This window comes from Acinonyx jubatus, chromosome A1 (genome assembly GCF_027475565.1).
Source record: "Acinonyx jubatus isolate Ajub_Pintada_27869175 chromosome A1, VMU_Ajub_asm_v1.0, whole genome shotgun sequence".
Classification (NCBI taxonomy): Eukaryota; Metazoa; Chordata; class Mammalia; order Carnivora; family Felidae; genus Acinonyx; species Acinonyx jubatus.
The window spans coordinates 206,539,150-206,551,587 of record NC_069380.1 but is presented as its reverse complement, the minus strand read 5'-3'; the positions used below and the strand labels follow the sequence as shown (position 1 = coordinate 206,551,587).

General features: G+C 37.8%; 1 protein-coding gene across 2 annotated transcripts in view; it reads right to left on the bottom strand.

The window, feature by feature from the left end:
• The window catches only part of NUP155 (nucleoporin 155), a 72,998-nt gene that overhangs the window by 15,695 nt on the left and 44,865 nt on the right, over window positions 1–12,438 (bottom strand). For both annotated transcript variants that reach the window (XM_015067613.3, XM_053201385.1), the window contains 5 exons: window positions 10,657–10,754; window positions 7,207–7,337; window positions 2,338–2,529; window positions 1,550–1,688; window positions 477–612 (listed from right to left, as the gene is read on the bottom strand). In XM_015067613.3, the coding sequence (XP_014923099.1) occupies window positions 477–612; window positions 1,550–1,688; window positions 2,338–2,529; window positions 7,207–7,337; window positions 10,657–10,754 (696 nt within the window). The remainder of the gene's footprint in view (window positions 1–476; window positions 613–1,549; window positions 1,689–2,337; window positions 2,530–7,206; window positions 7,338–10,656; window positions 10,755–12,438) is intronic.

Here is a 12,438-nt window from a genome sequence, read left to right as displayed (position 1 = left end):
TGCCCCCAAGTTATTTCACTTAAAATTGACATTAATAAAGTGTTATAGAAACTAGAGAGGCAAGTCCTTAAGAATATTCACCAGACTAAATCTTCTAAACTACGAATTATCCTAATTCAGTTTAAAAAAACAAGACATTTAAAAAAAAAAAAGTTTATTTATTTTTGAGAGTGAGAGCCCACATGCGTGCACATGGGGGAGGGGCAGAGAGAATCTCAAGCAGGCTCCACACTGTCAGCGCAGAGCCCAACTTGGGGCTTGAACCCACAAACTGTGAGATCATGACCTGAACCAAAGTCGGATGCTTAACCAACTGAGCCACCCAGGTGCCCCTAAAACAAGACATTTTTAAGTGAAAGCAAAATCCAATTTTATAAGTGTACTTAAAATATTATTTCCTAATACAGTACTATCAATCAAACTTTACACCAAGAAAAGTCTGTAAGTCAACAATCTGCTAAGGTGATGAAACTTGCCTTTCTTGGAAAGCCTGCAGGCCCACAAGGTCTTCTTCTGGTTCTCCATGTTTATAGAAATGAAGTCCAAGACCCTGAGGATCTTTTTTTTCTGCAGCAGTAAGAGAGAGCTCCACCACACCCTCATAAAAACGGACTAATGAGAAAGGAAAAGGACCAAGTTAAGGGTTATTACTAGGCTGGATGTGTTTTCCCTTAGCTGGTTTATAAAAATACTGATCAAGGCTATTATTTCTCTACTGTACACTGGTCACCTGATGACAGTATCATATAAGATATGCCTGGTGAATCTACCAAAGAACAAGGTATCAATATGCCTAAAATGCAGCTATTAAATGCATCTTCTTCATTGGAAAAACATTTTCATAGTTAGAATAAAAGGGAAGGTTTCAGTTCCTGGATGGAAAAAAAAATATCTCGGAGTTCAAAACAATATCTGTGCTAACAGTTATTACTTTTGCATGTTAGATTTGATTTAAAGTAATTTTATTTTATTTTTAACAGATTATTTACTTATTTTGAGAGAGAGAGAATGCCCTCACGTCACAGGGAAGGGACAGAGAGAGAGGGAGAGAGAGAACTCCTAGCAGGCTCCGTGCTGTCAGCGTGGATTCCCAACTTGGGGCTCGGATCTCACTAAACGTGAGATCATGACCTGAGCTGAAATCAAGAGTTGGACGTTTCACCAACTGAGCCACCCAGGTGCCCCTAAAATAATTTTAAAGCAAGCAGACAGGTACTATTTTAAAAATTAGTCAGAAGAATTTAAAGCATCCAAAAAATAAATGAAACCCAGGAAGCTATCTAATACAGACAGTAGTTTAACTGGACAAGGACTGAAACTCCAGTGTGGGAAAGTTACGTTTCAAGATATAAAAAGAGCACAATAGATTTTGCAGAGGCTAGTACAGTCATCAAATACTAAAACACAAGGCATGAATTTCCTGTGTGGTATCACTTGAGCAACTGAAGTTGAAGGAGGATTTGCTTTTGGGAAGAAGCTCTTCATCAGTAACTTGTTCCGTCATTTGTCCCCTGAGTCAGGAACAAGGTATGAACATTTTGTTTCTCACCTTGTCTATACTGAGCACAAACATTGGAAAGGTCCACTTGATTGCTGATTTTTTGATATTCCTTTAAGGATTCCCTTAACATTCTTTCCTTTTCAATCTTATTTTGAACTTGTCGGGAACGCTGCAGAAGTTCATTTGCCTAGAATTAGAGATGACAAGAACTTAAGATATAAAATTCAGCACACAGATGATGCTATCAACACAAGTTTTGATCTGTGTCTCAATACAAATCTCATCAAAAAATAAAAACTCTACAAACTTACTTCTTCTTAATTTTAGGCAGAAAAATTTTTGACCAAAAAATCCTAGCTATTCTTAATTCCTCTCACAAATATTTAAATCAAGATAGCTTTTGACTGGTAAATCTCTTGCCTAGTCAATACATTATTGGTCAGCAGGCAGTCCATTGTGATACTGATTTTTTAAATTATTTTCACCTGTAGGAAAGGATCAATAAAAATTGCCCAATTAACTCTAATTCATTACAGACTTAAAGTTTTAGTGATTTTTAATTTCTAAAGAGAAACATTACTTAACCATTTAAAAATATATGCACTAGAAATGCTATCAAAATTCTTTATGAAAAACTTAAATATACAAGGATTTTAAGAAATGATATATTCCGATCCCTTATGCACAAAGACTCTGAGGCCAGGAGAGGTTAAGAGACCTACCCAAGGGACTTCATATGTTAAGTAAAAGACGGTTCCCAATTCCAGTTCTAGTGGGTTTTTCATACCATGAAACCTCCTGTAAGAAATACTGATACAGCTACTAAAGCATCATACCTTAGAGCAAACTGCATCATCAGTGCTATACAGAAGGGGGCAGATGTCCTGTAAGTGTAAACTAATGCCATCAACAGCAGCATTATCTCTGATGTAGCAGTTGATAAGAGAAGCAATTAATGCCCCAGTCAGTTCCTTGTCCCTGATGACCAGATCTTTAAATGTGGTGATTTTCAGCTGCTCCTGAAATTCCTAGAAGTATGAGAAAAATCCTTTTTTTCTATCACAGAGGAATATCCTTTTTCCACCCAGAATAAAATTTCCTTAATAGTTAATAAATTAACCAAGACATTAATAGATTCTTTTTTTTTTTTAACATTTATTCATTCTTGAGAGACAGAGCATGAGCAGGGGAGGAGCAGAGAGAGAGAGGAAGACAGAGAATCTGAAACAGGCTCCAGGCTCCGAGCTGTCAGCAAAGAGCCCTACGCGGGGCTCTAACTCACTGACTGTGAGATCATGACCTGAGCCAAAGTCGGACGCTCAACAGACTGAGCCACCTAAGTGCCCTGACATTAATAGACTCTTTAATTAAAAAGAGAAGATATACTATACAGACCAACCCATTTTTGCAAATTTTCACAGAATCATACAGAGTTGAAGAACCCATGGTGTGACCAGTCCAAATATCTCAATTTACAAATGAGCAAAGTAAAACCTAAGCAGAACCAAAATTAGAGACAGGTCTCCCGATTTTAGTCATAACCAGGAAAGAATAATCACTTAGCTATATTAAAAAATCTTGGGCTTATGTTTATTTTTCCTTAATGTTAGAATTCTATTTAAAGCCTTCCAACATGGGAGTTTGATCTCATTTTGAACAAATTTGCTTATTAAACCTGAGCTCTATAGTACTGTGATGATTTATGCTATAGTAAAATATTCTGTTTAATGTTTATTTATTTTTGAGAGTGAGAGACAGTGTGAGGGGGTGGGGCAGAGAGAGAGGGAGATACAGAATCCAAAGCAGGCTGGCCGCACAGAGCCCGACACAGGGCTCGAACTCACGGACCATGATATCATGACCTGAGCCAGAGTTGGATGCTTAACCGACTCAGCCACCCAAGCGCCCCTGTAAAATATTCTGTTGAATGCTTTACTACTATTTCTTTTTTCTAAAATTTCTGCTCAAATCCAATCTACGTTCCAATTTTTTGAACTAATATTTAATTTGCATTCCTTGAACATAAATCCATGATGTGAGGAAGGAAGCTTTGAAGATGGATCACGAATAAGACATCTAGCCTTAAAATTTACCGACATTATGTTTACCAACCAATAAAACTAAAAATTAATCTACCTGGCATGGAAAAAAATAGCTTTCATAGTTAAACACATTTGCTTGAGTTTTTAAAAGGCAAAAAAAGTACAACAAACAAACAAAACCATTAACAAAACTATGCACTGGACACTACTGGAAAGAATGAGGGGAATTGCCTTTTAACTGAAAATTGGTACTCAAAAGTCAAGAATTAAACATTTCAGAATAACTAAATAGACTAGAGGATAAGGGAAAATTTTTTTAAAAAGGTTTATTTATTTTGTGTATGAGAGAGAGAGAGAGAGTGAGTGTGAGAGCATGTGAGCAGGGGAGGGGCAGAGAGAGAGAGAGAGAGAGAGAGAGAGAGAGAGAGAGAGAGAGAGAGAGAGAATCCCAAGCAGGCTCTACTCAGGGCTTGATCTCATGAACTGTGAGCCTACATCAAGAATCAAGAGTTTGATGTTTAGCCAACTGAGTCACCCAAGTGCCCCAAGGGATTTTTTTTGTTGTTATTTATTTTGAGAGGGAGGGAGAGCAAGCAAACGTGCAAGTGGGGCAGGGGTAGAGAGAGAGGGAGAGGGAGAATCCCAAGCAGGCTCCATGCTGCAGGGCTGGATCCCACAACTATGAGATCTTGACCTGAGCTAAAATCAAGAGCTGGATGCTTAAATGACTGGGCCACCTAGGAGCCCAGGAAAAAAAATTTTTTTTCATAGGACTACAGTGATTAAGTATGGAGGAAATCACACATTGAGAAAATGATCACTTTATAATCCTAAATGAAATAATTGATTCAGGTAATGATTCATCAAACGATTGATGAAAGTTGGATGGGGAATTTCACACTGGCAGTACCTAAATCCAGTCATCAATCTTAGTATCACTAAAAGTGGGACAACAGTATCACTAAAAGGGTACAATTAAACCTTCTGTGTCTCCTAATAACTACAATCTGACACACTAACCATTTCATACGAAGTATTCTTTTCATCCTCAAATAAACTGACCTGAATTTAATCAAGGCTCTGTAGACTTAAGTTCCATTTTACAGAAAATACAGGAAACAGAGGGACAAGTTCACTCCAAGGAGGAAAAGATAACTTCAGAATGTTAAACATTCTTTGACCAATAACCTGATTCCTTCCTGGCAATAGCAAGGGAAAAAGAAAGGAAAATGGCTCTGGACTGACAGAGATTTAAGAGAAATAACAATCAAATTCAACAAGCGAACCAACTGTTTAGATTTTGATTTGAAAGACTCAATCTGTAAAAAGATATTTTTAAGACAGAGAACTTTCATTGTTTTACCAAAAAACTATCTATCTATCTATCTATCTATCTATCTATCTATCTATCTATCTATCTATCTATATTTTTTTTAAGTAGGCTCCATGCCCAAGCAGGGGGGCGGCGCGGTGTTGAACTCATGACCCTGTGATTAAGACCTATGCTGAGATCAAGAGTCAGATGTTTACCCAACTGACCGAGCCACCTAGGTGCCCCTATTGTTAATACTGCTAAATATGATAATAAAATTGTTATTCAAAGAAACGTCCACCTTTTATTTTTATTTTTTAAAGAGAGAGAAAGAGAACGTGGAAAGTGGGGGAATCCCACGCAGGCTCCACTCTCTCAGCATGGAGCCCAACTTGGGGCATGATCCCATGAACTGTGAGATCATGACCTGAGCCGAAATGAAAAGTTGGATGTTCAACTGGCTGAGCCACCCAGGTGCCCTAAAGAAATGTCCCTTTAAAATTTTTATTTTATTAAAAAATTTATTTATTATTTTTTTCAGGCAAACTGCCACATACAAATACAGTGCCTCATTTGGATGTCTGGAACCTTGGAAGCTTGACTCACCTACTTCTCCTACAAATGGACCTTGAGAGCTTGTTTGGAGATTTTAGTAGGGGAGCACAGCTATTCATATACCCTTGACCAAAGAATAGTCCTCCTCTATCAGGGAAGATCATCCTCTGAGCACACAGCTTTGAAAGGAAAGCACATGGAATGTTGAGGGAAGAATGGGACACTTGCTTAGCCAGTCAGATAGGCCAAGTCAACAGTGGTGATCAATGGGGCTGACAGATGTCACAGCCAGGTCGTTCTTGCATCCGACCATTTTTTAGAAATACATAGTAGGCATGCCTGTGTGGCTTGGTTGGTTGAGCGTCCAACTCTTGATTTCGGCTCAGGTCATGATCTCATGTTTCGTGGGATCGAGCCCTGTATCAGGCTCTGCACTGACAGTGATAAGACTGCTTGGAATGTTCTCTCTCTGTCCCTCCCCTGTGCTTGCACACTCCTCAAAATAAATAACTAAGCATTAAAAAAAGGAACTACACACTAAAATATATAGACATGAAATGACACGATGACTAGGATCATCCTTAAAGCAATTCAGTAAAGAAAATAGAGAACAGACTAATGAGAGTTGATAAAATCTTGAAAATGCTGAATACAAGTAAAGTGTATATGGGGACTGTAATGTAGTATTTATTCTTGTGTATGTTTAGAGATGTTCACAGAGTTCACAATTAGGGGTGGCTAATTAGGCTGGCTCAGAAGGTAGAGCATGTGACTCTTGATCTCAGGGTCATGAGTTCAAGCAGGTGTGCAGCCTACTTAAAAAAAAAAAATAGAAATGTTTACAATTAAAACATAGATAGGAATACATTCCCCCCAGTGGAATGCCTAACATTTATATAAATGCAAATTACCATTATACTTAAAAAGGATTCAAATGAGGACAGCAAAAGAAATATGAACCATTCATTTCTTACAATGGTAAACACCTTTCTTTAAACAGAATGTTTAGAGGCACATGGATGGCTCAGTCGGTTAAGGGTCTGACTTTAGCTCAGGTCAGGATCTCATGGTTCATGGGTTTGAGCTCCACATCGGGCTCTGTCCTGACAGCTCAGAGTCTGGAGCCTACTTTGAATTCTCTGTCTCTCTCTCAAAAATAAACATTAAAAAGAAAATTAAAAAAAAAAAAAAGAACGTTTAACTCATTGGACTCTTTGAAATTACATGCAAAAATTTTGTGTATGTGTCTGTATGCATTCTTTGAGGGTGGGGAGAGTTTTGATCAGATTGCCAAAAGGATCTGAAGTCCAAATAAAGGTTATAATCTATTTAAAAAGATATTTTTAGGGTGCCTGGGTGGCTCAGTTGATTAAGTTTCTGACTTCGGCTCAGGTCATGATCTCACGGTTCATGAGTTCAAGGCTCTGTGCTGACAGCTCAGGGCCTGGAGCCTGCTTCAGATTTTCTGTCTCCCCCTCTCTCTCCACCTCCCCCACTCATGCTCTGTCTCTCTCTCTCTCAAAAATAAACATTAAAAAAAAAAATCTTTGGTAAAGATTTCATTCACATACCAAGATAAAGTTCTCATGTATTGTAAAAATTTACAGTTTTGACCAAGTGGATCCCCCAAGTTTTCATGCTTTAGTGCAATCTTGCTATAACACACTGTCATCATAACCTAAATACTTCCGAAAATAACCCCCTCTCAAACCCAAGTGTAAGACTAAAGCTCACTCAAAAGAAAACAAATAAGCATAGTATTAACAGTATGATCTTAAGGGGAAAAAAAATCCTACCTTCTGAAGTTCTCCTACAATGACAGTGAACTGATGTTCACAAAGAAGTTTCCATAAAGCCAGAGCCTGGTATGATTTTCGAACCAACTGCTGGATTGCCTGAAGTGAAACCTTTTCACTCAGCTGAGCCTCTAATTACAAAACACAACTAATGAAGTTTTAAAAAATGACATAGTTCATTTTAAAGTAAGGCAACACTTTAACATCAATAAAAACAACTACAGTTAAAGGTGAAATCCTCATTGTTCTCCTCCCTCCCCTTATCATAGGTAACCATGATCATGACTTGTTGAACTCATGATTTCACGCTGTCATTATGTATATGTGCTTCTGTGTGCATGTGTGTACACATAAACGACAAAAACACTGCAGTTTCTAAACAATTCAAACTGATGCTTTTTCCATCCACTTGCATTTTCACAGGCTATCTATATTAAAAAACATAAATCTAGTATTACTAGATGTTCTATCATGTAAGTATACCACAGTTCGGTCCATCTTCCTCCTTAAGGATATTTATATTCCCATGCTTTGCTACTAAAACAAGAGTGTAATAAACATCCTTAAGAAAGGTCTCTGGAAAGCACAGTCAGATTTTTCTAGGATTATGTTGTTTAAACCCTGGATTAAGATAAACTGGCAAAAAACAATAAAGATAAATTGGCGATCCTGAAACCAATATTGCACTGTATGTTAACCAAAATTTTAAAAATAAATAACACACACACACACACACACACACACACACACACACAGAGTAAGACAAACTGGTGAGCCATGAAACCAGTCAGGCATGACAGCTTTTTTTCTCTTAAAAAGAAATAGGAAAAAAAAAAAAAGGAAACAATAAAAAAGAAAAGAAATATTAGAGTATAAAACAGGTAGTTATTTCCTACAGTTTTGTTTCAGTTGTGTGTGTATGCTTTCAAACATCAGGGTCATAATGTAAAATTATTTCTCACTGTGGGGAAGAAAGTCTCATAAAGACTCCTTCATGATGTATCCTTAGAAGTGAAACTGCTGGATTTGAATATATACATTTTCAGCTTTTATAGGATATGATCAAAATGATCTCCAAATAGCCATTTCAGTATACACTGCTAACAATTTGAATCCTCCCTTTTGTTTAAACCCTTACCAATGTTTGGTACTGTCAGGCTTAAGGCCTTAGTGAAATACCAACAGCAATGATGAAAAAAACATATACAAAACAGTAAACAGAAAACAGATTTAGCAGGAACAAAAGTAAATGGCTGGGTCTCAATTAGCAAATTTCTATCAGTCAGAATAAGTGGCTCAAACAATATAAAATTAAAAAAACTTTTAAAAACTGCATGGCAGGCCAAATAACTATTTATAATTATTCCAATTTTTTTCTGGAATAATTGATGATTAGAAGAAGTTTCCCATTCCCTTGTTCTTAGTTGTTACTATTTATAACAGACCAAAAAAAAGTTCAATTCACATTTTTGACTCTAGAAAAATGTGTTACTAATCAAGATGTGAAGAAACTGAAACACTTTGTGAACTACTAGCAGAAATGTAAAATGGTGCATGGAAAACAGTATTGTGGTGCCTCAAAAGGTAAAAACAGAATACCATATGATCCAGCTATTCCATGTCTGGATGTATAACAAAAGAACTGAAAAGAACTGAAAATTTCTATTTGTACACCACGTTCATAGCAGAATTGTTCACAATGCTTCAGAGATGCAAGCAACCCAGTGCCCACCAACAACGGATGAATGGATCAACAAAGTGTGGTATAGGTATTCTCTGCATTTTGAAAGTTCATGTTACATCACTTTGCTTCTATGAAAGACCTACATTACTACCTCATATCATTAACTGAAAGAAATTCAAAGAGGATTTTCGCTTTCATGGAAAAAACCCCCAAAACAGCATTCATTGTTGGTTTTGCAGTGAGCCATTATAGAAGCAGCATGCACCCCTCCAAGCACCCTCCCCAGAAACCACACACAGCATCTCAGCGTTAAACCGCCATAGCTTTGAAATGTGTCTCTGGGCATCTGTGTTTTATCTCTAAATGTGTCCTAAGGTGGGGCGCCTGGCTGGCTCAGTCAGAAAAGCCTGATACTCTGGGACACCAGGGTGGCTCAGTCGGTTAAGCCTCCGACTTCGGCTCAGGTCGTGATCTCGTGGTCCATGAGTTTGAGCCCCATGTAGGGCTCTGTGCTGACAGCTCAGAGCCTAGAGCCTGCTTTGGATACTGTGTCTCCCATTCTTTCTGCTCCTCCCCTACTCATGCTCTGTCTCTCTCTCTGTCAAAAATAAACATTAAAAACAGGAAAAAAGAAAAGAAAAGCCTGATACTCTTGATCTTGGGGTGGTGACTTTGAGCCCCAAGATGGGTGTGGAGATTACTAAAATAAGTAAACTTTAAAAAAATGTGTCTTAAGGAACAGAAAAGCCTAAGAAAGGTTATTTTTTGTGTCTGGGAATGCTCAAAACCTTTTCCATATCAACGAATGGTAATTGCTTCTTCACTTTATGTCATTTAGCTTATGAAAGGTTTCCCAGGAACACTCCACTTTCAGGGAGCAGGGGAAACCTATATAGACATACAGTGAAATAACATTAAGTCTTAAAAAGAAAGGAAATTCTGACGCATGCTACAACACAGATGAACTCTGAAGACATTAATTATGCTAGCTGAAAGAAGCCAGTTGCAAAGCTGATCACTGTATAATTCCACTTATAGGAGGTATATAAGGTACTCGAATTCAGAGAGGAAAAACAAACAAAAATGATGGCTGTTAGGGGCTGGGGCAGGGGAAATTGCTTCATGAGTACAGAGTTCTAGTATAGGAGGATGGAAAAAATTCTGGAGATGGATAGTGGTGACCTCTGCACAACAGTGTGAGTGTACTGAATGCCAATGAACTCTATATTTAAAAATGGTTAAAATGGTAAATTTTATGTCTATTTTATTTATTTATTTTTTTCAACGTTTATTTATTTTTCAGACAGAGAGAGACAGAGCATGAACGGGGGAGGGGCAGAGAGAGAGGGAGGCACAGAATCGGAAACAGGCTCCAGGCTCTGAGCCATCAGCCCAGAGCCTGACACGGGGCTCGAACTCCCGGACCGCGAGATCGTGACCTGGCTGAAGTCGGACGCTTAACCGACTGCGCCACCCAGGCGCCCCTATTTTATGTCTATTTTACAATTAAAAACTCATTAAACACAGGTGTGTATAATGTTCTCTAGTAAAGGAAAGGAAAAAAAATTAATGGGTTGAAAGTTATGGAAATACAAGAGATCCATATTGTCCCACTTTTCCCAACCATACTGATGTTATTTTAATAAAAAATATTTGGGTTACCAAAAAACTAAATCTTATTGAGAGATGTCCACTGTTTTCTATTCACTGAATAGAACTCTTTATTGGGGGCATGTTCAGTTAACTGATCAGAAGGAATAACTTACCATGAAACTTCCTCTGCAGCTCCTGCTGCATTTGCTGGGTATTTCCATTTTCAGGACGCATGAATCCTATCAGCCTCTGCTGCACTTTGGCAGTTGTACTAAAACAGAAATTCCAGAATTTGTGTTTTCAACAGCTTTACTGAGATATATTCAACCATTTAAAGTACACAATTTAGTTTTTCAAAATATACCCATAGGGTTGTGCAACTGTCACCACAATCTAATTTTAGAATATCTTCACCCACTCCCTATTAGTAGCCAATCTCCATCTCTCCTACTCCTACCCTAAGTAATTGCTAATCTACTTTGTCTCTGTAAGATTGCCTGTTCTGGTTATTTCACACAAATGAACTAGAATACACTATAAATATTCTTTTCCTCTGTAGAATAGTGAAATAATCACTGACAAATCAATGATAATGATTTGAAACTGAAGCATTTTAATCTCTGAGATGCTTAAAGTTTCACTGAGAATAGATGGATAATAAATAATAGCTTCCTTTTATTGAACACTTGTTTTGCCTCCACCAATGATTTAATACAATACTCCCACTTCTATAAGGTAAATATTATTAAGAATACCATTTTACATACTACCCAAAGCAATCTACATATTCAATGCAATCCCTATCAAAATAACACCAGCATTCTTCACAGAGCTAGAAGAAACAATCCTAAAATTTGTATGGAATCAATAAAGACCCCAAATAGCCAAAGCAATCTTGAAAAAGAAAACCAAAGCAGGAGATATCACAATCCCAGACTTCAAGCTATATTACAAAGCTGTAATCATCAAGACAGTATGGTACTGGCACAAAAACAGACACTCAGATCAATGGAACAGAAAAGAGAACCCAGCAATGGATCCACAAACACATGGCCGACTAATCTTTGACAAAGCAGGAAAGAATATCCAATGGAATAAAGTCTCTTCAGCAAGTGGTGCTGAGAAAACTGGACAACGACATGCAGAAGAATGAACCTGGACCACTTTCTTACACCATACATAAAAATAAACTCAAAATGGATGAAAGACCTAAATTTAAGACAGGAAGCCATCAAAATCCTCGAGGAGAAAGCAGGCAAAAACCTCTTTGATCTTGCCTGCAGCAACTTCTTACCCAACGCCTCTCCAGAGGCAAGGGAAACAAAAGCAAAAATGAACTACTGGGACCTCATCAAAATAAAAAGCTTCTGCACAGCGAAGGAAACAATCAGCAAAACTAAAAGGCAACTGACTGAATGGGAGAAGATATCTGCAAACAACATATCAGACAAAGGGTTAGTATCCAAAATCTATAAAGAACTTCTCAAACTCCACACCCAAAAAACAAATAATCCAGCAAAGAAATGGGAAAAAGACATGAATTGACACTTTTCCAAAGAAGACATCCAGATGGCCAAGAGACACATGAAAAAATGCTCAACATCACTCATCATCAGGGAAATACAAATCAAAACCACAATGAGATACCACCTCACACCTGTCAGAATGACTAACATTAACAATTCAGGCAACAACAGATGTTGGCAAGGATGCAGAGAAAGAGGATCTGTTTTGCACTGCTGGTGGGAATGCAAACTGGTGCAGCCACTCTGGAAAACTATCTGGAGGTTCCTCAAAAAACTAAAATTAGAACTACCCTACGAGCCAGCAATTGCACTACTAGGCATTTATCCAAGGGATACAGGTGTGCTGTTTCGAAGGGACACATGCACCCCAATGTTTATAGCAGCACTAGCAACAACAGCCAAAGTATATATGTGTGTGTGTGTGTGTGT